This window comes from Theropithecus gelada, chromosome 2 (genome assembly GCF_003255815.1).
Source record: "Theropithecus gelada isolate Dixy chromosome 2, Tgel_1.0, whole genome shotgun sequence".
In the NCBI taxonomy this organism is placed as follows: domain Eukaryota; kingdom Metazoa; phylum Chordata; class Mammalia; order Primates; family Cercopithecidae; genus Theropithecus; species Theropithecus gelada.
This window is the reverse complement of record NC_037669.1, coordinates 76,155,439-76,181,638: the sequence shown is the minus strand read 5'-3', so window position 1 is coordinate 76,181,638 and position 26,200 is coordinate 76,155,439. Positions and strand designations below refer to the sequence as shown.

The 26,200-nt window shown below is 39.0% G+C and overlaps 1 protein-coding gene across 3 annotated transcripts in view; it reads left to right on the top strand.

Annotated features, from left to right (window-relative positions):
• Window positions 1–26,200, top strand: part of ATXN7 (ataxin 7) — a 106,660-nt gene that overhangs the window by 60,378 nt on the left and 20,082 nt on the right. For 2 of the 3 annotated variants that reach the window (XM_025375024.1, XM_025375025.1), the window contains 3 exons: window positions 22,788–23,040; window positions 25,068–25,327; window positions 25,802–25,884. In XM_025375024.1, coding sequence (XP_025230809.1) covers window positions 22,788–23,040; window positions 25,068–25,327; window positions 25,802–25,884 — 596 coding nt within the window. Of the gene's footprint in view, window positions 1–10,590; window positions 10,823–22,787; window positions 23,041–25,067; window positions 25,328–25,801; window positions 25,885–26,200 lie in introns of those variants that run through there. The other variant, XM_025375026.1, reaches the window with a different exon arrangement.

The window sequence follows — 26,200 nt, the reverse complement described above, 5'->3', positions numbered from 1 at the left end:
CAGCTTCACTGAGTTTGCTTATGAAGAATACTTTAATATTTCTCTTTTATGCAGACACAGGGGTGATATTACCTAGGAGAAATAGATGAATGATGTTTAGTCCGCTTGGACAAGTACCACATTTAGAATCTCTGTGATTAATTGAAACCCTACTCAGATGTCGGCTGTTGAAGTATTTGCCTCAGATTAGTTAGGCTGATCCACTTGTTCACCTTTTGGCTCAGCTTGACTCTCTAAGCATGGCCTCGGTGGTGACATATGGAGCAGCCACCTTTTCCCAACCTTAATCAAATTCTGGCTTTATTATCTGCTGACTTAATTCCACTTAGTATTTTTCTTTAAATCAAACCACTTTTATTTAAATAAATCAATTTACAAGGAAAATCTTACTAAAACAATAAAGGGGGAAACTAGTGTTGCCTGCTATAAGAAATAGTAAATGTGAAAATGAATGCTGTGAAAAGAAGATTATTTAATTTTATGTTGATGCTTTTGCCAGTGCTGGCTCTGAGCCTGAGGCTTGCTCTCTTTGTTAAAATGGAGACTAGCACATTTTAGGCAAGTATTGTCCACACAGTAGTGCGATATTATCAGGAAAATGGAAAGAAATTGGAAAGGGAGTAAGTTTTCGCTTGTCATTTGATGTTATTAATATTAGAGAGTGATGCCTACTCCATATTGTTTGGAAATACCAGCTCAAGTTCTTGAATTTTGCTACCTCATATGTTTAAAGAGCTATCTACTGAGGCCAGCCTTAGCCCTAGGAAATAACAGACCTTGAAGACAGAATTTTGGAATCTCATGTTGATCTGTAAAAAGAACACGTAAGACAAATACCCTTTGTCATCTATCGATATGTTATATATTGAGCCACTACTGATCACTGTGAATGGTATGTAAGTCTGTTGGTGAGGCTTCAGTGTAAAACATCTGCCTTTCTCAGACTGTTCACAAACAGAAGTGTCATAAATCTGACTTTTTCATGACTTAATGAACATAGCTTTAGTAGAAACACTCCTGTGATCTTACAGCTTTCTCTCCTTGCAGATATTACAAATCCTGTAAAATTAATAGCCACACACATTGCTTGGACTTAATGTTCCTTGGTGTGCATTGAGGTGGTTTGGATTCTTTTAGATGCTAGCATAAATTATATTTTCTAAAATGTCATTTTCATCAGGATGAGCAAATTACTCATATATTCATATGAGAAATTACTTGTACTTTTTTGAGCTAAGTAATTGGTTTCAAAGAATGTTAGTACTATAAGAGAAAAATGAATTTTTACTCTGAGATCTGATGGACTGCTTCTGGCAAAAATGCTGGTTCTCATTGTTGACAACATTTTACATAGTTCTGACCAGCAATTGCCATCGTGTAATTATCTTGCATCACAAAGCAGAGGTTTTACCATTTAATATAGAACACTTCCCTCCCCTTTTGCTCTCTGATTAACTTAGACCTGGAAAGTAACAGGTTCAGATATTTTTTAACGTGTCATTTTTTTTTTAGCTAATAACTGTTTTTGATAAGGAAATAAACTCTTTTTTTCTCATAAGTATACTAAATTTAAGTCCACTGACTAATGATAACTTTTAATAGTACCTGGTGATTTACAGAGAATTTTTGCATGTACTATCTTATTTCCTGTTCTTAACAATCCACTGAATGGATTTTATGTTTAGTTTAAAGATCAAACTCGTAAATTAAATTTCATTCACACAGATAAAATATACCAACTAGGCCATCTTTTCTGCCTACTAACATTGATTTATTTTGCATGATAAGGATGTATAGAGTTAAAAGAAAATTCAGAGACAGTATGAATTGCATGTGTCACAAAGCTATCATTAGCGACAGATGTTCTAGCTGAAGTAGAATTTTAAGTTTGCTTCAAGAAGCTGGATCAGTATTATAAACCTGTTACCTCGGAACATTTGGTAATTCAAAGATATAGTGATGGTAGGTAGATAATTGATTTAGCATAGTCATTGAATTTCTCTTCTGCCTGTTCTACTTTATTTAATTCTAAATCATAGTAGCTATCTAAAACCAAACTCCTCCTCTTTTTGTATGAGACTCGTAACATTTTGTAGCTTCTTTAGAGAATTGACTGACGTGTTTATTTCTGCAGTCAGTATAAAGACTGAAACTTGTTGCGGAGCAAAAGAAAAATTACTTCACTCTTTTGCTTGGAAGACATGTACCAGGTCTTTCTCCAGCAGTCTGGGGATGAGCCGGGAATGGGAGCTAACCAAAACAGGCACATGAAAACATGAATGATGTCAAGGTGGAAATTAGTTTAACTCTGGAAGGAAATTCCAGGTTGACCTTTTGCCCTAAACTTCTTGTCACTAAGTAACCATTTTTGGATAAAGAAAGAAAATGTTTTTTCTTTCACTTGTCATTTATTGCTATTAATATTAGAGAGTGATAGTGTAACATACAGTGTATTCATTTTTTTCTTTGCTACAAGTGAAAGAATGCTAATTAAATTTTTCAGATAACTGAAGTAGCATTAGATAAAAGTTTATTCTCTCTCAGCTAATATAAATTTATCTTTTTTCTCTAGTTGTATTATAAGCAGATATATTTAAAATAAAGTTATGACATTTGTAGGAGCAACATTTTAATTTCTAATTATAAAATGAACTTATTTTTCCTCTTACTGATATCTGTGCTCTTATGAATGTCTATGCCTTTGGGACTGCTTTAAAAAGGAATTAAACTAACAATAGTATTACTCATGCATTTAACAAAATTTATTGGGTGCCTAATATATGCTAGGCATTGCCCTCTACTGAGGTAGAAAAGCAGTGTCTGTGATTTCATGCACCTTATATTCTGACTTAATATAATATATTGTATTGAGGAGAGAGAAAAATGAAATTGTGTGAAATCAGATTATTTCAGGTAGTGATAAATGCTAGGAATAATGTGAGAGAAAATGACTGGGGCAGACCACTTTAGGTAAGGCTAGTTAAAGAAAGTCTGTCTCTGGAGTTGATGTTTAAACTCAGTGATGAAAGAGAGCCAGCCCATTTGAAGATGTAAAGGACAAGTGCTTCACATAGAGGAAATATCAAGTGCGGAGGTCCTTAGATGGAAGTGGTCTTGGCAGAAAGGCCAGTGAGGAGACCGAAGGACAGTGTGCAAGGAGGAAAGGGGTCCAAGTTGAAACTGGAGAAAGTGGTTCTAGGACCACATGACACTGGACCCTGCAAGCCATGAGAAGAATCAGGATTGGACGGTGTAAGTTGCTGGAGTATTTTGGCCAGGAAGTGTTTGATCACATGGTTGCTGTATGGAACACAGGGGACAAATGTGGAACCAGGGAGACCAGTTAGTGAGCTGTTTCGTACTAGTTAAGGTGAGAGCTGGATCAGGAGAGAAAGCTTAGATTAGGATTGTAGCAGCAGGGGCAGAGAAGTGTGAACAGAATTAAAATCTGCATCGGAAGTATAAAGCCAGCAGGGCTTGCTGATGGATTGGGAAAGGAAGGGAGGAGGAATGACTCATGGGGTTTTTGGCTCAAGCAGCTGGATGAATTTACTTGCGCTTATGGATCAGGAGGTTGTTCTTTCAGTTTGTATATGGGCATTTATTTTTAATGAGGTGCATTGACCTGAATGAAAAGTGTTGATATATTATGTTAAGTCTTTAGGCATTTTCTAAAGATTATAGAAGAAAGTAATTATTGCAGTGATGCCAAGTTGGGGGGTCATTTTTTCTTTTCAGTTTTTTAATGTTATTGTAATCTAGTCATATAAGCCAGAAAACAAAAGAAAATGTGTGCACTTTCCCGGGACTTCTCATGTATTTGTTGGGTAGTTGTGAAAATTTATTGACTAACAAACCACTATCTTTCAATTTGTTTTTAATTATTAAAATAAAATACATTGTAAAAGAAAGTAGACAACCAGAGGATAAGTATGCAATCAGAATGAACAAAGCTCCTTCATCTTACTTTTCAGGGGTACAGTTTGACATATACTCTTGGAGGGTTCCTAGAACCTGGACAAAGGAATATTTACCAGTATATTTTTTCCCCTCACATATTAAAAAAAGTAGATTCAGTGTGAATTCACATTTTTAACTTAATAATCTATCTAAAATATTTTTTCAGGTTAATACATACTGTTCTGCTGTAGTCTTTTTAAGGACTGCCTGTTATTCCGCTTCATTAATGTATTTTCACTTAACCTGACTCCTGTTGATGGACACTTAGATCTTCAGTGTTGCGTTACTGTATACAGTGCCTTAAGGACTGTTCTTCTTTGGGAATGTCTGTCAGTATTTCAGCATATTGATTCTCCACATGGAACCTGGTCACAGTGCCCTCCAGGTTTGTACTACTGTGATTTGATGAACTACTTCAGCAGTTCTGATTTGGGTTGCCACAATAATAAGGCAGTGAAAATGTGAGTTTCTGGCAATATCTATCTATCTATCTGTCTATCTATAAATTGTTTATAATGTATATATGTATCAAAACATTACACTGTATTGTAAATATATAGAACTTTTATTTGTCATTTATACCTTAATAGAGGGAAAAACAGTTGGAAATTTTTTTTAAAAAAAGGCTTAATAAAAATTAAGAAATTATTATTTAATATATATATGAATTGTTAATATTCACCAGTGTCACTCTTGACTTGCCTGCTACATGTAGAAGTCATTAGCTATTATAGGATGGCCATGCTTCAACTTTAAAGGAGATATTTCAGGAAATAAATCCATATTTTATTTATATTTCCTAAAAAGTATTTTTCCTGACAGTCATTTCACAAGACTAATTTGTACGTTGACTAAGATAAGTACCTGCGATTTCAAGCCTGCTAAGCTGTGATCTTACATATGACCAGAAGAGGGAGTTTTTATCACTTCTTGATGCTGTGGTACCTACTACCTGACTGGAATAATTCCTCTGATGTATGTACTAGTCCAAGTCCATAAAACAAACTGGTTTGGGAGGGGCCCAATAGCTAAATTTAGCTATTTCCCTTATCCCACAGTATGTGTGTAGAAATCCCAGTCTTGAGGCTTACTTCAAAGTAATTTTATACCTTTTCATCTTGTGCATTTATTTGAAGATTAAAAAAATAAAAGAATTATTTCCATTTAAAATAAAATACAAACAGCCCCTGATCACACAATATAGAGTTCTTGATTTATATTCTCTTCAGGTCACAAACTTTGGAATGAAATTTGTTTCATTACCTCTTATGCTTGATATATTTCTTAAAAAGGTTGTTAGAACTTCTGTTTTGTTTTCTTGAGACAGAGTCCCGCTCTCTTGCTCAGGATGGAGTGCAGTGGTGCAATCTCGGCTCACTGCAACCTCCACCTCCCAGGTTCAAGTGATTCTCATGCCTCAGCCTCCTGAGTAACTGGGACTACAGGCATGTACCACCACACCCAGCTAATTTTTGCATTTTTAGTAGAGACAGAATTTCGCCATGTTGGCCAGGCTGGTCTTGAACTCCTGACCTCAAGTCATCTGCCTGCCTCAGCCTCCCAAAGTGCTGGGATTATAGGCGTGAACCACCACACCTGGCCTACAACTTCTAATACTGAAGATGTGTAGTGAGCTTTAGAGAGTTAAGATGTTATTTTGCCAAAGTGGCTAATAGGCCTTTTTCTGTGTGATTCAACTGTGGTCTGTTGTGCTACTTGAGTCTCAGCCTGCTTAGCCAAACAAATTAAGAGAGTGACAGTAATCAAGACACACTTGTTTGATGTAATACCAGAATTTTGTATTTCTTTTTTTTCTTCTTCTTCGAGACAGATTCTCAGTCTGTTGCCCAGGCTAGAGTGCAGTGGCGCAGTCTTGGCTCACTGTAACCCCCACCTCCCGGGCTCAAGCAATCCTTCCACCTCAGCCCTTCCAGTACCTGGGACTAGAGGCACACACCACCATACCTAGCTGATTTTTGTATTTTTTGTAGAGGCAGGGTTTCACCATGTTACTCAGGCTGGTCTCAAGCTCCTGGGCTCAAGCAATCCACCTGTCTCTGCCTCCTGAAGTGCTGGGATTACAGGTGTGAACCACCCGCCTCAGCCAGAATTTTGTATTTCTTTAATTTTTCTTCAGCTACCTTCACGGTGCATTTTTATAACAAATTTTTTAGACCAACTCTTTCTTTATAGATTTTTTGATCGGCATATGAATGTATTAAATATGTACACCTATAATGTATTTTTATGTAAATACACAAATGTAATCATCTCAACTGTTTTCAGTGCAGCCTTTTTCTTATTTCATTGGCTCTTTCAACTTACCTGCCTTCTCTAACTGTAGCAGTCCGCACTACGCTATAAATCATACATGCTGCATTCTTAGTATGTAACTTAGTATGCATCCTTCTATATTTTTCTCATGCTTCTAACTCTATCCAGGCACATCGAATCATGTATTTTATTAGTAGGGGCTTTTGGTGATAGTTTTACAAAAAAATGGATCCTATTATGCACACTTCTGCTCCTTTTCTACTCAACAATACCTCATGTAAATCCATTCACAGCCCTGGATAACACTAATCCCCTCTTTTTAATGGTTGCATACTGCTCTAAAGTGTGGCTGTGCTGTAGCTTCCTCTGCCAGGCCCTCTATGGACATTCATTTTGTTTCTTGCTTTTGGTCTCTGTGAACCAAACAGCAGTAACCACTCTGGTACATACATACTTAATTACTGGTGGTTTAGTTTCTGTGGGATAGAGTCTCAGGAGTGGATTCCTGGGTCACAAAAGATAGTTATTTGCAGTGTTAATAGCTGCTACTGGATTGCTTTCCAAAAAGGCTATAATACTTTATCTCTACCAGTCACTATAAGAGTATCTCCAAAGGAGTAGATGTATTTATTTTTCTAAGCTTCCATTTATTTTTCTAAAGCCTCTTAACAATGTTCCTTACACACACACACACACACACGTATGATTAATTTTAATTTGAAGTAAATTTCTCAAACAAGCACAAGTCTGAGTAATAATAATATGAGACAGAGAGCTTTCAAAACAAGTGATTATTTAAAAAAATATTTAAACAATTGTAGGCAGTTTCCCTGGCATCTATGGGAAATTTCTATTCATTCTGTATGGGATTTACCTTAAGGAAGAAATCTCATTCTTTTATGCTAGGATTCTTCTGTGCAAAATGTGAGGCCTCCTAGAGGATAACAATTTTGAGTGTGATTAATTGCAAGGCCAAGGAAAAACTATGGCCAGTTTTGTTTCTGATCTCACTATCCTCTTTGCAGTTGGTATGATTGGTCACCTTATAACAGTGTTCATTGTGTGTTTCAAATAATAACTGGGCTGAGGTCAGACTGTGGTTAACTCAAAGCCTGTGTAAATCAGGCCATGAAAAGATATTTTATTTGCCTGCCTTACACACATGAAGTGTGGGTGAGCCCTGGAGAGCCATCCACCAAAAGATAAGCTAGAGGAAGGCTGCTGCATGGTTTTAGCCTCCAAGGTGAATTATTCCCATTTAAATTTCATCTCCCACCTCTCCTAATCCAGTGTGAGTACCTAATGAGCGCTGGATAATAACATAGCAACATTTCTAGGTGAAGCTAATCTGATTCTGGATAGCAGGCTTCCAGGCCCACAGCCGAATGAATTGCTTGGTATTTCCAAGTTTGAAAATACTTTTTTCCCCTTTCAAGTGCTCCTTGGCAGCAGGTAAGGAATGTTAAAGCTCCTGTAAGTGCCAATTAAGGCCAATTATAACTCGCCTGGCCTGCTGAGACAGTGAAGTGGAGTTAGTGGAGACTTGTATTCCTGTAAAATGGAGAACTGGCTTTCACCAATGACAGGAACACAGTATTTCATAACTGCCAGCAGCTTGTTTGTTGCCCTCCAGAACACTGAATGACACCTCTGCTGGCTTCTCAAGGATTCCGTTTAGGAAATCCCAAGATTTGTAGGGGACTTGACTAATTTCTATAATAGAAACCTCAGTTTTTCTGTTTCTGTTTAACTCTTCTTTTCTATCATCCATCCAGTTTCTCCTTGGCTGTAATCATAATAGCTAACATTTGCTGAACGTTTAACAAGTGCTGGACACTGCATTACCTGCGTTATCTCAAATTTACTCCTCAACCCAGGCTTGTGGGAGGAGGGAGTATCAGTCCTTAGCTCTCCAGAGTCTCTTGCCCATGGCTGCACAACTAGAAGTGCTCAGACTGCAGGCTGGCTGCCCCCTGAACCCAAACCTTGAGTGCTTCTCCTAGCCTCCTGCAAGTTTGCTTGTTTGCTGCGAATAGGCTAATGCACAGTTCAGAACGCCCTTTGTGCACTAGAGTAAAATTGACATGTGTACACCGTCCAAACCACAGCTGATACATATAATTTTTGGTCAGTGAGGCACGGATGTTATTCTATTAAGATGTTATTTTAGTCTGTAGTTTTTTTTTAGTCTGTAGTCTTAATTTTTTTTCTTAGGAAAAAAGAAATACGACCATGTCCCCAGACCTAAACACTTATATCTGAGCCATCACTGGGATATTTAATATCAAAATAAACTTTATTTGGATAGGATATTGAGAAATGATTTGAAGAAAATTGTGATAATGCTTTACAAGCAGAACAAAGCAGTATTTGCTTAAACATTTTATTCAGGGCATTAAGAGGGGCACATGTGAGTGTTTAAAATTGAACTTTGTTCTCAGTTTCTATGTATTTGTATTATTGGTATACAAAATTATGTTTTCCTGGCTTACACAGCCATTCATTCATCCCTTTTCTGATGTAGGTCTTAAAAATGTTAAAATTGTTTTTCTCTTATTTCTGAACTTAAATATAGACTTGTGTTTGTAGCATTTAAGAACATTTGCTAAAATTCACCCTGGTTTTCTTCAGTGTCGCAGAATGACTTGATTCTTAGAACTGTCTTGGATTGGCTGACTCTCATAATGATATTTTTCCCCACTGGTACAATCACTGTGTACGAAAGGGAATATTAGAAAAGCAAGCATTTGTCCTTGGGAGGCCAGCAAGAAGTCTGGTGTCCTGTCGTACAAGTATAGTGATAGGGAAGTGTGGTTTAGCTCAAGAAGGATCCTCCTACCCTGTTCTTTTCTGCTATTGATGACGTTAAGGAGATTCCTTGGCTACCCCTGCAGGGAGGGCAGGTGAAGTAGAGTAAATACTACTAAGACCTGTGGCAATCAGGTTGTACAGCCATGGATTTTTTTTTTTTTTTTTTTTTTTTCTAGCTTAAGAAAAGCTTCAGTGAATTAACTTAAAATTCTTATTTTCACTAATGAGCTTTTGAAAAGATTTGGGAGATGTATCCGCATCCTGTGCTTCTAAGGCTTGCTGATGACTCTTCCCTTGGGTTCTCCTAGTGTCTTTTAAGGGCTACCATAGTTTTGGATTGTATGACCGTTATTGTAAGGAATCTCGGTGGTGGGGGAGGGCTTGGGGGAAAGTGGGTTTCAGAAAATCCCCTGGGTCTTGGTATTGCTGACATGGTTGGGATCTGAATCTTTGTGAAAATAGGGCAGTGCAGCTATTATTCTTTTGCTTTAGAGTCAATTTAGAATTTGGCCCGATAGAAGACATTTTCAAGCTTGTCTAAAAACTTCCCCACCCGTTTCAGGCTATATCATTTCCACATACGTAACTCATGACTTCTGCCCAATATTCTGTGTGGGGTGATAGGATTTTGTAGAAGAATCTTTTCCCGCTTCTTTTGACATTTAAAAGAGTTCATTTTGAACTATCAGATTTCTAAGTCATTATTATAAAACTCAGATCACTTGGCGGTTTTTTCCATGTCACTTGTGGTGATTTTTTGTTGTTTTGTTTTTATTAGAACTCTGTCACCTGGGCTGGAGTGCAGTGGCGCAGTCATAGCTCACTGCAGCCTCAAACTCCTGGACTCTTGCCTTACCCTCCCAGGTAGTTGGGATTACAGGTGTGAGCCATTACACCCCATTCCATGTCTATTTGACAGTAGATTTGTTGATTGGCCAGAGAGAGGGAGCATGATAGGGATGATAGGGAAACAGGCCAGGAAGACACTATTTTCAAGGGGGCACTCAGTGAGAGAAATTCTTGGATTTAAAAGTATGAAAGCTTTAGTCAGTCCTCCAGTGATTGAACAACAAACTGGACAAACATGTGGATATGAAATTACACATATTTTACAAATATGCACAGAAAGTGGGTTAAGTTTTTTTGTTACTAGATTTAGGAAGGAAAAGTATGCTTAGGAATAATAAACTTTTTTTGTAAAGTTTAGCAACTATAGATAGTATAGGGGAAATAAAACCTGGAAAAATGCTGCAGGCATTTTATAGAAATGTTTAATTTTAAGACCTTTAGGTCTACTGAGACTTAAAATGTAGGTTTTTAAATAAATCATGTAAGTTTTGTAATATACCTGGTAGTAACTGTGTCAGTTTAAAGCCATTCAGAAAACAATTCACAAAGTATAAGTAATTTGCATTTTAGCAGGTTAAACTTATAGTATTCCATCTTCCCCAGTTTTGACAAGTTGCCTTTCAAATAGAAAGATTAATTTACACCGTCCAGGACGCCTGGTATGACCATATTAGATGAAATTAGACTCCACCCCCTGTTTTCTGTTGATCTGCCAGGACCTTTGTAATTCAAGTGCTTTTTACAGTAGTAGCAAATGTTACATAAGCCCAAACATGGAGCATATTTGGAGTTGGTGGGCAGACCTAAATCATGATGCAAGCCTGCAGTAGCAAGTGTGCAATGAAGCACAACCAAATTCTGTGAATGGAAGGTAGCAAGACGCCTCTCCAAAGCAGCCCTTCTGCGCAGGAGCTGAAAGCTCCACTGGGTAAGTTTTCTGAGGCAGTTTTCAGAGGCTGGGCTTGGCTCAGGGCCCAGCTCTGGATGAGCCTGTGGACGGTGGGTAGGTCTTTGCTAACCTTACATAGAACCAAGCAGAGTTGGGAAGAGTTTATGCAGGCCTCTTTCCTCCTGGCGTTTGTCTTGCCCTGCCAGCAGGCCAGGAGGGCTTCGCTGCTCAAGTAGTGGAGGGAGGGAGCCTGCAGAGCTAGGGGATCAGCGTGGTTAATCGCAGCCACAGGGATTAGCTGCTGCAAGCTGTCCACAGGAGCCATTCTGAAATGTCATTTGAGTGATCTGGCCAAAGTTCAGATGCAAACAGGAGTCGAGTTTGTTATTAACTCCAACAAAATGCTGAGGTTTGCACCAAACAGTTCCCATATCTCAAAACAGAGAGAGTATTGGTTACGTCGCTCTCTAAAAATGGAGGAACGTTGTAACATGCTTTAACTGTTTGTTTTTTATCTTACTTGTGGTAAGTGAGGTTTCATGACAGGCAGTTTGCAGTGTTTCCTGTAGAATGTGTTTGAAAGCTGTTTTGTCAGATACTTCAGTTCCACAACAAAGTTTCAAACAAAACACTGCGTCAAGAGGAAGAACAACTTCAAAATACAACCAGTAACCCTGGGAAGTCATTCAGTAACTTAAATTGAGTGTATAAAAATTTAATTATGGACTAACTGCCAGAAAAGATGATTTTTTTCAGTTGTGTTATTAAGGTAGCCAGCAGAGCTAAGCTGATTCTTCTTGGGTGGATGTGGAGGCTGTTCTCAATGTTACCTTACCTGTCTCAGACCTTCTGTCTTCATGCAGGAAGTGAGGTGTCAGTTGAGTTCTTTAGTTTTCAGAGGATTCAGATTTCATGCCTTCTGCAATAATGAGCTTGACCGGATGGTTTTAATTGAAGTTGAAATTTAGCTCCCCAGTTGTAGGACTTTAAATATGAAAAGATCTTAAACCTTTAATCAAATTGCTGTTGATTCTCTATAACTGATTTTTCTGAAAACTCTTGTCAGACAGTTTTAGGTTTGCTATTTCTGCTTTCGTTTTTGCATGTCACTTCTGATGTTTTATTAGTTGACAGCCCTGGCCTGCAGGTGGAGCAGATACTGTTTCTCTTCAGAAAAAATAAATGTGTGTTGCAGACTCATTGAAAACATTGGCATTCCTGAGTAATTAATCACTCATTCCTTATTAAGAGAATGCATAATGAAGGAAGCTGTTAGGCTGTGTTCAAAATGTGAGGTTTTTCTTATTTCCATGTTTTGGTCTTCAGGTATTCTGCCCTGCCCCACCCAGAATAAGGTGATAGAAAAAGGATATAAAACCAGTGGATAATAGCAATAAGGATTGTGACTGGCTCAGTGTAGCACTTTTTAGCAGATGGTTTTGTCATTTCGTTGTACCTTGCAGAGTTGCTCTTGTTTGTTGGACTGGGAAGATGATGCTCCCTGTTGGGATTCCTACACGGAAATTTCTATTTTAAAAGACAAAACAGAAACCAAACAAAAACAAGACAGCTCCTCTAATTTGAGTTTTACCAGTTTCCTTTTATTCTCTCTCTTTTTGTGTATATGTAAAAATTGGATTGGAGTGGTAACGGCATAGTTTTGTTTTGTTCTTTTAAATTGTCTTTTAGCATTTTGGTAATAGCCCATATATTTCATTTGGGAAAGACAGTGACCTAGACCAAAATGAGACTGTAGAGATACTTGTGTAAAGACTGAGTATGTTTGATGCTTGAACGGCAGATAGTGTAACAAATTGGAAGGCTATACTTACAAAGGTAAATAGCTGAAATTCTAAGGTGTTCTTTTCCCTAACATATAGAGGATTAAATCAAAAGTAGCTAGAGACTAGTGGATTTTTGTTTTGGCTCTCTTTTCTTCTCACATGTTGGTACCTGAGGTATAGAAACAGTTCAAGTGAATGATGGTGTGAGAGCGAGAAAGGGGAGTGAAATTTTACAAAATGATGTGCATCACTCAGATGGTGAGGTCATGTTTGTTTCAGCCAGGGTGATTTATTGCTGTGGTCTGTCAGCATCATTTGGGTGACACTGTGCTCTCTGATGATAGCAGAGAGAAGTCCTTATGGCTGTTAGCAGAGCAGAAGTGTCAGCCAGCATGTACATTCATTGTGTGGTATCTGTAGTTAGAAACGGTGACAGCAAGATCACAGAGGTGGCATAAACAGTTGGATGGTTGTGTTACGCTCAAAAGCAACAGCATCCTTTTCCCAAAAGGTACTTTCCCCAAGTGTGTGTATGCGTTAGAGAGGATGATAACCCTCGGGTCGAAAGTCTGCACCTTGAACGGGGTTGCAGGAGCATAGAAAGGGCGTCCTTCAGGAACTGAACTGATCACTCAGACCACTCGGTTTTACTTAAGACAAGCTGTTTCATGAAAGAAAAAAAAAAGGGTGTTATACTCGTAGCTGAGGTGATCAACTGTTACAACACTCTGTACCTCCTCTTTTTCCCTATCATTCCATCTTTTTCAATAAAAATTTTTGGATTTTTTTTAAGCCCTTTTACAAATGTTTGCAAAGAGCTGCAAGTTAAGCAGGCAGGGAAGGAGTATCCCCCAGATATTCAGTAAGTTTTTCATATTTCTCACATACTTGAAAGCAGAGTTCAGAAAGAACAGTCCTCTTGGGAAGAATTCCTGGCAAGAGGATTATTTGAGGTTGCCATATTTCTGCTCCTTTCTTAGCAACATTATTTACAATCCATTCACGCCTGTCCCTTCCCCCACTGAAGTGGAGTCGTTCTCCCTTGTAATCTGCCCTTTGTGATCTGTTCTCTTTCATGCAGCCAGTGTGAATGGGTATGCTGCAGTGTGCGCTCTGCCCAGAGACGTGGAAATGCCAAGAGACCCGAATACTTTAGTTGGGCCTTTATTTCTGTCATAAAGCACTGACTTGAAGAGCTTGATAATTTGATTAGGACCTTTGGTGAAAAGTTGTTTCAAGTGGCCCAAGTGCTATAAATGACTCTCTTTTCTGCACTTTCCCCTTATGTTTTAATTTAAAAGCACCTCCGCATTAGGGGGAGGAGAGATGCATTTGGCAGAGGTAGCAGTTGGAGACTAATTTGTAAGGGCAGCCAGTGTTGAAATCATCCTTTTCAGTTAAATCTCTCTAGTGGAAATGATGCCGAGTGCTTTGTGGCAAGGACTTTTTCTTTCTTAGTGTTTTCCAGTGCCATTTGTAACCCACCTAAGCATGCTCTGAAGTTGCCTCCCAGCCCCAATTTTGGCTAATTGTCCTTTGAGGCACTGCATGTCAGAGGTCAGTTCTGAATTCCCCAACTTGAGATTTGAATGTTCCAGGGACAGTCCCACCGACTTGCTTCCTTTTAAGCAATTAGACTACACTCAGCTCTCTCTGGAATAGTTTCATCAAGTGCCTGGGGAACATAAAGAAATTGGATCAAAGATAAAGCAGATTTAGGATTAAAAAGAACCTGTGACTACAAAGAGTGGATGGAGTAGGACCATGTTTGCTTGTCAGGCCACGTGTGAGTGCTTTTAAGAAGAATAAGAAAATTTAGAGGGAAAAGTTGACAACAATGAAAGTAGTGAGGAAATATGAAATGCATAATGTTCATGTGTAATCCATATGTAGTGATATGTAGTCCATGTGTAGTGATTTGCAATGGTATGCCAAGTATTTTTTAATATTCATTAGGAAAAAATATATATATATATGAAACTCCTACATCAAATACAAAGTCATTCTTTCAGAGATATTATTGCTTAGGATAATGCTAAATTAGTACCTAGTCGGCCACTGAATTTTTAAAAATATATTAATAATCGTCTAGATATTGTGCAGATTTGGAAAAGGATCCAAAGTATGATTTAGTTGTGAATAACAGAAGTTTAGGGAAAACACTAGTTGGGAGCAAAGTACATGTGTAAGAAAAAAGTGCTGAGTTTGTTTGTTTGTTTGTTTTTTTAATGCAGTCTTTATTTCTAGTCTGCCTCAGGTCCTGCTCTTGGATGTTTTCTTAAGGAGTTATAATCCTTGTGAAAGACACATAATGCCAATTGACACCTCATGAGTTGTGTTTGGTGGCCTGGAAATGGAGTATGACAGTTTGGATTAATTGGGAGCGATGTAATAGCAAGCTGCAGTTATTTTTCAACCTGGACATAAAAATAAACAATAAATAATTTTGTGAAGGGACAGCTTGATGAATGACCTAAAGTTTTAAAACTGAGCTTTTGATATGTGCATTGTTGCTTACTATGACTGGCCAAAGACTGTGTGCATGTTTACCTGTGTTTTACATTTTATAGCCATGTATAACCTTCGTTATTGAAAGTCCTTGCTTTAAATGACCATCATTATGGGATGTTTTTGGAATGGAGCTGTCAGAAGGCATGAAGTCATGCATTTCTTGAAGCATGCATTGGTATTTCTCATAAGGCCCGTCCATGCCGAGTGCACACTCTGTTTAACCTTAACTGACTGAGTCTATCTGAAAGTATGAGCGAGTTTCATTTAAAGAAAAATTTGTGGGTTTTACTTAGAAAATCTGCCCAAAATTTCCACCTTTGGATCTGTAAACTGAATTTGAGACTTGATCTTCATTTTATTCTATTTGCAGTTTTTCGTGAGTGTCTTCTGAATTCTGTGAGGAAAATGAACCAACCTTTTATTTGTAAAATAACTTTATCTTGAATGAATGTTCTTTTTGTTTGGTATGAATTTGCTAATTTTTAAATGAATTCTTAAAGTTGCTCCCCTGAGCTCCTATCTTAGAATAGGTTGATATCTTCCTGAAATGGCATGTAAAAATATGTATACTAAATCCTTATCACACTGGGGAAGATAACTTACAGTAAAGAGGGTTTGGTTTGTTCTTAAGTGATTTCTACTTTCTTTAGAAGTCAGGAGGTTTTATTGGCGAGTACTTTTCTGTCTAAAGAAATAAGCCTGTAGCTGGCATCAGCCAAGCTAATGGGGTATCTGTCTTATGTGCTGTTGAGTTCCCAGTACTTGGTCCATAGTAGGCTCTGTGCTGCAGTCTTTGCAACTCTTTATCATTTAATCCACAGCAGCCCTGCAAAGTAGGCTTGGCAGTTGAAGACACTGCCAACGAGGATGGAGTGAGCTGGTTGCCCAGGTTCACCCAACTAGTAACTGGCAGAGCAAGGATATGAACCCACATATGCCTGACTCTAAAGTTCTTACCCTTTTCAGGTAATCTTTTAAAAAGTATTTTTATTTGATTTGGATTCTATTCAGGCTGATTACTCAACCCATACATATCAAGACTGTGCCCAACAGCCCTGAGCCTCTGCTGGGAAGGTGACCGTAAACAACCTGAGAGTGACTGGAAGCACGCATATTGTATTGTCTACTGGTTGGTGGGTCCAGCCTTACCCTATTGAGCAGGTGTTTGCTGATGGTCTTTTGTAGAGCATCCTCATCTGGAAACTGTGTTTAAGTTGATTCCTTTTAACCAAGCTATAAAGACAGCCCCAATTGGCACGTTCTGTCACAGTTTACTCTTCAAACTGATGCAGGATTTTTCTTCTTGGTCACACTGCAAGCCAGGGATGCTCGGCCAGCGATGCCATGCTTGGGCCTCCCTCGGCCACGCTGGGTGTGCCGCAGCTTGCCTGTGTTATAGGTTGTACCTGCGTTTGGCGGTTCCTGAGCTCTTGTATTGCACCCAAGAAGAATGAGGATACGTGGAACATTGGAGGGTGAGAAAAGTGGAGAACAATTTTATTGAGTGATGGCAACGGCTTTCAGCAGAGAGAGAATTTGGGGAGAGGGGAATATTTCCCCCATGTGGCTGGGTCTAGGGCCCTTTATGGACTCAGAATGGGGAGTCTGATTGGTTTGCGAGTATTCAAAAAGCTTTAAAGCGAAGGCACAACTCAAAGGTGGGCATGACAGTGTAGAAAAACCAATTTGGAAAGGGTAGGTATATATAAAAACAGGTGAAGGGTGGGGACCAGAGGAAAGCATCCCAAACGGGAAGACAAATTCTCAATCCAGTCCTAGGATTTAACTTGTAGCTTGACTTTCAGGCTTTAAACTGTCTTCAACTTGGAGGTGGGTTTTCGTCGGAGACCCTCCCCTGTCTGTCTAGGCACTTGTCTGCTTCTATCAAAACCATCTTGGATGCTTTAAGACCCTCCAAGCAGAGAACTGCTACACTGGCTGACACACTCATAGCTGATTTTTAGCTTAGCAACTTCCAAAATGGAAAGGTGAAATCGAAAACAGTCTGGATTTCCCTTAAACATATTCTGGATCCCACCCTGAATATACCAAAAAACTGTCATCGATGACAGATGTTCAGCCTATGCAGACTTGTACACTAACAACCTGCTTTTGCTGAGCACTTGGGGAAGATGGCCTTCTTACTGATTTATGCCCCAACCCTCACCTTTATCCCTGCCCCTCCGTGATGTATTATGACTTGCTAATAATGCCATTTCAGAGCAGGCAAGTTGCCTTGTGCTTTCACCCAGGTGCTGGAGTCAGCCTGCCTGGGATTGCACCCATCTTTGCCTCTTAAGTAACCATGTGATGTTGGACAACTGACTTGAGTCCTTTAAAGCCTTGGCTTCCTCATCTGGAAAGTGAGGATAATAATAGTATCTACTTTGTTAGAAAGATGGTCAGGATTGAATGAGATAATCCATGTAAATCCCGTAGCATGGTGCCTGGCATGTGGTTTCTACGCAATACACAGTAGCAGCTGTTGTTGATGTTGTTGTTCTTGAAGGTGAGATTTCTCATCAGCCAGTTGTTTGGATTATAAAAGATTAGCAAAAGGTTTAATAAGATGTAAGAAAAGAGCCCTGAATAAAGGCTATGGGATGGGTTGCAGCTTGTGAGTTACCATGAGATGGTGGAAGGAGGTTATCTGAAATTGGATGAAAAATTGTAGCATCAGATGTGTTTGGGTGGGGTTAATAACACACATGGTGGTGAACTGAGGTAGATGGTAGAAGTTTGAGGGGTGTGCATTTTGAATCTTCCCACGTGGCTCATTTCAGCCAGTTTTCTGTGTTCACCTGGTATTTCTTACAGATAAAAATCATGAAAAGTGAATGCAAAATTTCAATATGTTCAAATTGTTTCTTAGTATATCGGTGGCTTTGGAATGCTTTTGCATTCTCAAAGCAAGCTTTATAGCAGAACTGAGGATATTTAATTCACGTTCTGTGGGAGTTTCTTAGTAGTTAGCCACTTGAATGATACCCGTTGAGAATGGGACAAATTGGTACTGTGCTCAGGAATGATAGTATGCCTTGCTTTATTTTGGCATGTATAAAATTGAGACCAGAACACCAGATTTTTCTTCTTTAGAAGTATGTATTTAATAACGGAGTAAACTATATTCATTGTAGAAAAACAATACACAAATGTTTTAAAAAATAGAGCTATAATCCCAGGAATAACCACTTTTTAAAAAGCTTGACATATATCCTTCTAGATTATTTTCAAGTATGAATGTTAGCATTTGGAGTTACAATTTGTTTTGACTGCTGTTTAGATTTGTGCCCTAATTTTGACACTTGCTCATTATAAATTATTTTTAGTTGTTTTCAAAGCAATATTTATGATATAAAAAGATGTAATTATTTGCTTTGAACTCCTTTTTGGTGTGTACCTGGGTGTTAATACTTAAAATTTTTTTTTAAATCTCAGAATGAATTCAGAATTATAAGCTTAGTATTCTCGGTTGCATTCCATTTTGGAAGACCTATACAGAGCTGCCCACCCTCCTATACCCACTAATATCCTGCCCTTGCCATGTGACGTATTAAAGCCACGAGGGAAAAGAGCCCCATGAAACTCCATCTCCCTCGCTTCTCCCCAGCATAACACACACGTACACACTTAGGCATGTTTGTCTTTCCTTGTCTCTGCTCTTTCCTTGTGTCTGTACTTGTCTGTCAGTCGGCCTGTCTCTCCCTTGCTGGAGCCATTCATCATGCCCTCCTCATTCAGGGACAGAGTGTGCTCTCTCTGGGCTGGTGCCAGATCCTGGAGAGAGGAGCGCTTTGAAAACTCAACTTGGCCTCCTCAGCAGACCACATTGCAGTTGTTCTCAGCATCTGGCCACCGCTTTGTCCACTTAATATAGGGTCCCCAACCCCACCTATAATTTGCCCACTTCTCTTCTGATCTGGGAGCAAACACTTTTTTAAAGCTAGATGCCCAGTTTAAAATCTTATGAAAAATAAGATCTCACAGTGGAAGGATAAGGGGAGTCCAACTCAACTATAATTAAATTTGGTTTTTCCTTCTTGCTTTCTTGTCGGGGGAAAGCCAGATGCTGTCCTTTTCACAGAATAAGTTACCAGTCCATGATGTTAAAGAACAGCTTAATTCAGTAGCATGACAAGAATTTGAGCTGACACTTTTCAGCCAGAATCTCAGTTACTTACACACACAATCTGTTTTAAATTTTAGTGAATGAAAAATTCACATGATAGATTGTCATTCTTAGTTTTTAAATAGTTTTTATTGTTACTGAAGTAGAAAATAGAATTTTTTTGAAATATTATCGATACATCAGTAGACTTTTAATGTTAGAAAGCTTTGAACCTTGATTTTCTAGTGTTTTCTAGTGCTGAATCCCATATTAAGAGTTAATAGATAAGAAAAGAAGATTTTAACCAAAGAAAACAGGGGGAGGGTGGACAATGATGGGAATAGAAAATTGAAAGGACAAGCTTAAAGTTACAGTTAGTTCTGCTATAACACAACATGCATTCCTAAAAAATTACTGCACAATGCAACATTACGCAACAAAAACCACATGAGGCTTATTGGGAAAACGGGGTAATGGCACAACATTCAAAGACCTCATCAGTGAAACACACACAGAAAAACATAGGAACCTAATGAAAAGGGTAGCAGAGTCTTACAAATGTTAAATGCTCAAAAAAAAAAAAAAAAACCATAAATACTAGAATAAACATGGCAGTTACCTTGAAAAGACCTGGCATTTGCTTGTGGAAGGCGTGAGAAGGGTTGCAGCTTGACTGTGAAGTGGTGGAAGGAGGTTATCTGAAATTGGATAACAAATTGTAGCATCAGATGTGTTGTTTGGGTGTGGTTAATAACACCCATGGTGGTGAACGAGGTAGATGGTGGAAGGTTGAGGGAGTGTGCATTTTGTGTTTTCCCATGTGGCTCATTTCAGCCAGGTATAGTTTTCTGTGTTCACCTGGTATTTCTTTCAGACAAAAATCATGAAAAAGTGAATGCAAAATTTCAATATGTTCAAATTGTTTCTTACTATATCGGTGGCTTTGGAATACATTTGCATTCTCAGGCCTGCAAAACAGGCTTCATAGCGGAACTAAGGGTATTTAATTTGATTGAGAATTTTATCTAATCATTTGATCTTCAAAGAAAATACATCACACATTTGCTCTGAGACACCTGCTTGAGAATTCTGATACCTAGAGTGTACTTCTTAAAAGTTAAAGTTCTAGTTGAGGGTTTTCTCTGTCTTCTTCATATCACAGACATGCCCATCCTTTAGTGCACTGTTTCAGGGGGTACACAAGGTGATTTTTGTAGATAAACATGGATGAATATTTTAATGTTTAGTTTATATAATAAGCTTATTGAACTTACTGTTTCACAGATACTATTGTTTTGGAAAAACCTATCTCAGCTGAGGGTAGAGGTGCCCTGCTTCATCCTGGGGCCCATCTGGAAATGGATTGGGAGGTGGTTTCAGGTTGTCTTTGGCAGATGGGCACTACTGGTGAAGAAGCAGTAGGAGACTAGGAATGCTAACCATTCTGAAATCCTGTATGAAGAACTGTCATGTCCAAAATACCAATGATGTCCCCATGAGAGACTGGTTAGTATTAGAGTAAAGAGGAGGAGGAGGAGGAGATAATAGAATTAATAATGTAAATTAAAATGTTGAGTTTAAAAAAATAGTATTTTATGTAGCTTTGGTAAGAACGATGAAAATAGTTTGCAGTTGATGAAAGTTTGGAAAACACTAATTGAGGACAAGTAGTAGTGGCGAGCTTCATTTGACAAACCCTTTAGTGCCTTGTAGCAGACAGTATTCTCAGTGCCATGCACATGCTAACTTACTCAGCTGTGGTTAATGGTTCTTGAGGCATTAGCCTAGTCTACTGTAGTGTCTCAACCGTGGCTGCACAGTAGAATCAGACAGGGAAACTTGTCAAAACTCTGGATGCCTAGTCCACACCCCAAACCAATTAAATCACAGTCTCTGAGGGAGGGACCTATGCATCAGTGTTTCTAAAGCTCCCTATGTTATTCCAGTGGGTAGCCAAGTTGACAGCCACTGGTCTAGGGCCTTCTAATCACTCCTTTTCACAAGAAAAGCTTTACTAGTCATGCAGAAGTTAATTGAAGACCTCTGTCCCATGCCTTACAGAGAAAGACGATGGAGACATGGCCCACAGAAGCTGTATCGTCTAAGGCAGGTGACAAATGCAAACGCATGTTTACAATCCTGGCTGACAAGTGCTGATGCTTAAAAGTATGTTCAGAGTGTTTTGGGATCATAAAAGAGAGAAAAACTAAATTTAAAAAAAATCTTCAGATGCCAAATTTGGAAAACTGTTAAACTGAATTTATTTTAGTTTTTTCTTCCTTATACACAACTTTCATTTTGGAATGAACAAAAAGCAAAAGGCACTTATAAATCACTATTAATTTAACCTTCCTAACTTGATTGTAGCCTTTGTGTAGTTGAGATGGAGAATAGAAATTTGAATTTTGTCTGTAGATAGCTAGGATAATAATTTTGTCCTGGTGTGGAACACACTCTTAAGTACTTCATAAGCCATCATTGAAGTAATGCCCTTCCAGAAATAAGTCACCACAGTTTTACCAAGAAACTCAGGACTGCTATAAGAAGATCTTTGGAAATAAACCATTGAAGTCTTACTTGTGGTCACTGATTATCATGTGCCTAATGTTTTAAATACTCATATAGCTCCTGTATTGTGATAAGTCAATGTTGGATCACATGCATTTTAAAACTTAGAGTTAAGCAAATGTGTAATTTTAAATTAATTAATTAAAGGCAGCCACTAAGGTACTTGAGCGGATAAAGTTACCAAATAATTTATTTGTTTCTGATGGTAACATTCTTCAATAGCTCTTGATTTATGTTAGTATGGATTACCTTACTCTAAGAAAACCTGATTCTCCAGTGGATAGATTTATTTTCAGCTAAACCTTTGTAGTCTATACTTAACCATGAATTACTTCCTGGTTTAAAAAACAGGCGTAGCTATTTGTGGTATTTTTGTCCTGCGCCTTTGGCATCTTAGTGGTGTGAACCAGAGCTATGCCATCTGTAGTCAAGTGAGATTATTAAAAAAAGGGGGGTGGGAAGTGAAATGATTCACTGGAAAATTTCAGCACAGATTCTTAGGGAACGATAAGATAACCCTAGAAACATTCTTATTTGTGTCATATGCTGGTGGGTAGTGACAGGGAAAAAAAAGAAGGTACAACTTGTTTCTTAAGATTTTGCTATTTTGAAAATCAGAGAGGTGCTATGTTAGAAAGGAAGGAAGAATTGCTTGCAGTGTCAATTAGCAGAGCTCTGCAGATGAATGAATAATTTTCCTCTCTGTCAGTGCAAGTTGGAGCCAATGAGGTTCATTGCTAGCATGCAAAACCCAAAAGGCAATATTCTCATGTTTACGATGGTTGTTTAATTTCCTGATGTGATAAAACGCTTTATGCTGAGATACTTCAGAAACAGAAGGACCCGTTCCTAGAATGTTAAGTAAGTCTGTGGGGCTTAGATGAGCCATTTCTGAAGGCTGCTGAGTTTAACATATCTTCACTTAATGATACATGTTTTAACGTGAATATATTGATTTCAGGGAATTCTTCCAGAATTACATTCGAGATTTGCCTGAAACATGGTATCTTTTTTTCTTCATTTTCCTTTTCAGAAAGAAGACATAGCTCATCCAGCAAGCCTTCTTTGGCCGTTCCTCCCACTTCAGTATTTTCCTTCTTCCCTTCTCTGTCCAAAAGCAAAGGAGGCAGTGCAAGTGGAAGCAACCGTTCTTCCAGTGGAGGTGTTCTTAGCGCATCCTCATCGAGTTCCAAGTTGTTGAAATCACCCAAAGAGAAACTGCAGCTCAGGGGGAACACCAGGCCAATGCATCCCATTCAGCAAAGTAGAGTCCCCCATGGTAGAATGTGAGTATGGCCAAGAGGGTTTTTAAAGCTTACCTGCTGGAAATAGAGCTGTGTACACCAGTGGCATCTGAGAGTGCCTGTGAATAATATACAAGAGAGCCCACTTGGGGAAGAATTCAAATGTATGTTATATTGTTTCTTGATGTTTCCCTATCATGTCATAGGAAACTTTTCAGAGTAGTAATAGCAATGATAATAAGGTTACTAATATTTATTGATCCATTCTTGTGTGCTAGCTGCTGAAACCTAACTCTGTGTGTATACTATGTCACTTATCACAACAACCCTATGGAATAGGTACTGTTACTATCCTCGTTTTCCAGATGAGGAGAAGGAAGCTTCATGAGGTGGGGGAGTTTTGTCCAAGAAGGCCTTAAGTCACATAGGCCTGGATTTATGTCCCACGTCTGTCACTTCTTAGCTGTAGGGGTTTGGGCAAGACATGGTTTCTCTCTGAGTCTAAGAATAACAGCCACTGTGCTGGGTTATTGAGAATATTCTAGTTAATATATGTCTAGCACCTGGCATAGTCTCTGGCCATAGGAGACGGTTAACAAATGGATACTGGCACTCCTGCTACTGCTGCTATTGGTAATAGTAATGATAAAAAGATGCAGAGATTCCTAGATGCCGCTGTAGAATTTTCTGGGATCTGCAGAGCAAATAGGGAAGCAGTGCTTCCTCCCTTCAGCCTTAGGTTCACATCACAGCAGTGATGAGGGAAGACTGAAGGAAGTTCACACCTTCCAGGCATGTCTTTGGCAAGTTTCTGTGGTCACTCAGTAGATTGGCAGGCTTCTTGAGGTCACGTGAGGGAACAGCCATGCACTCCAATAGAAACATACTTCGCATTGTTGGGGTATCCCTCAGCCAAGTGGCGGATGGCTTTTCTCAGGCCAACCTGCCTTTGGAGGGTATAGCACACATCGTAGGTCCAAGATCCGGTAACCTGGTTAATCTCAGGGCAGGGTCCAGCACCTGCTGCTGCCTAAGGACCTTGCCAGCTGGGAGAGGATGTGACATCTTGCAGTCTCTCTACTGCTCTCAGGCTATTCCAGGTACAGCTGTTTGGGGCTGTTTGTCCTGGTTGCTAAGCCCCCAGCCCCTGTTCTTCTGTCAGAAGTACAGTACAGCAAGCTTGGTTTTTGTTCTGGGAGCTGTCCGAAAGCCAAAAAGGTACCAGCGGTAGTGTATAAGTCACTGGCTAGCTTAACAGCTGTTAGAGCACTGACTCCACTGAACAAAGTTTATACAACCACATTGATTCAAATCTTCTTTACTTAGAGCTAGGCCTTTAGATAGGAACCAGGCCAGTTGTTAGCTTCCTACCAGTATTTTCAGTTTTACCAAGCAAAATGATAGTGTCAATAAGATTCCAAGATTCATTCCTTTGTTAGTGGCACAGGTATTCCCTAAGCTCCTGTCATAGAAACATTTTTCAAGGACTGGAGAATTACCACTTTAGTGACACAACATATATTTATTAAACACTAGTCTCCCTTATTGACAGAAGCAAAGAACCTCCTCTTGGAGATATGTTATTAAGCATGTTTGAGTTCTCATAAGTCTGTAGTGACATTTATTGGAAATATTTGCTCACTCAGAAGTTTACTTTGTTTTGATGAATCCTTTATTACAAATGGCAGTCCTCAAAAGATAGTCTCTAAGGGTTCTGCAGATAGTCTTTGGTTCTTTTAGACCTTCTCATGTTTTGCTTCTTATAAAAATTGCATTGCTGCATTGGGTATCAGGTCTAAGTCTCCCATTGGCTGCTGTGTAAAATTTTTTGAAATGATAAAAGACCAGGCAAATCTGATGGTCCACTGAGGGTTTTGCCTCACCAGAAGGGCTTATAGGCTTAATATATATGAACCTTACTAACAGAATTCATAAGGAGCCTTCCAAGAGGCTGGCCCTGTGCAGCGCTTGGGTAGGCCCAGGCTCTACCCTCATCCCTCTGGCTCACCATTCACCTGGGGGCTGCTGAGGCACTCAGTCACTGGTTTTCTCACTTTGTCCTATGACAGCATGACGCCCTCTGTGAAAGTGGAAAAGATTCATCCGAAAATGGATGGCACACTACTGAAATCTGCGGTGGGGCCAACCTGTCCTGCTACTGTGAGTTCCTTAGTCAAGCCTGGCCTTAACTGCCCCTCAATACCAAAGCCAACCTTGCCTTCACCTGGACAGATTCTGAATGGCAAAGGGCTTCCTGCACCGCTCTCTCTGGAAAAGAAACCTGAAGACAATTCCAATAATAGGAAATTTTTAAATAAGAGATTATCAGGTAACTTCAAATTTTCTTTCTTCATAATGCTTCTCTATATAGAGAGAGCATTAAATGGGCATTCATGGGGAGCAAATCAACTGCAGTCTAGAATTCCTATTTTTAAAACTGGTCACCTTCAGCTTTAGGAGGAAGTTCCTTAGTTAATGTGTTTGTTCTCTTCACTCTTGGTTTTTAAAGAGCATGAGAGTGTATGTGTGTAGGTCATGTAAAAGTAGCTATCTAGTGGTGTATTTCTGAAGGAAGTAATACTTAATATCTTTTCTGTCATCTGATGGTAATAGTCACCCCGTCTTAGTGATGTTGCTGCTTTGTTGCGGCGCTCACACATTGTATATATTTTTATTTATTGATAATGTAGATTTTATTCCAGCTATAATTTGTCTAACTGTTGATTTCTTCTATTTTCTTACTTACAAAATACATGGAGGAGAGTTTGTCAGGCCACATGTAATGCCTGTGTTCTTTTGACAGAAAGAGAGTTTGATCCTGACATCCACTGTGGGGTTATTGATCTCGATACCAAGAAACCCTGCACCCGGTCTTTGACATGCAAGGTGGGTGGACTTCTGAAAGTCAAGCCAACTATCCTGATAAACATGGGTGACTGGGATATACCACACTGCTCGCAAAGTCTCTCTGACCCAGAGAGGATGCTCTGTGGATTGTTCTGAATTGTGTAGGTGAAGGAATAACTTGGAAGAAAGCCTCAGATTGACAAAATGTGAAGTGTGTTGTTATAAATTACAATCTTGACAGAGGTTTTGTTTCTGTTGAGCAGTGTTGTATCCACAGGAATAGTGTTCTTTCCAAGTCAGTCTTAATATTTCCATATGGAAATGTAATATGAGAGGCTACCCTTGACTGTGCTGT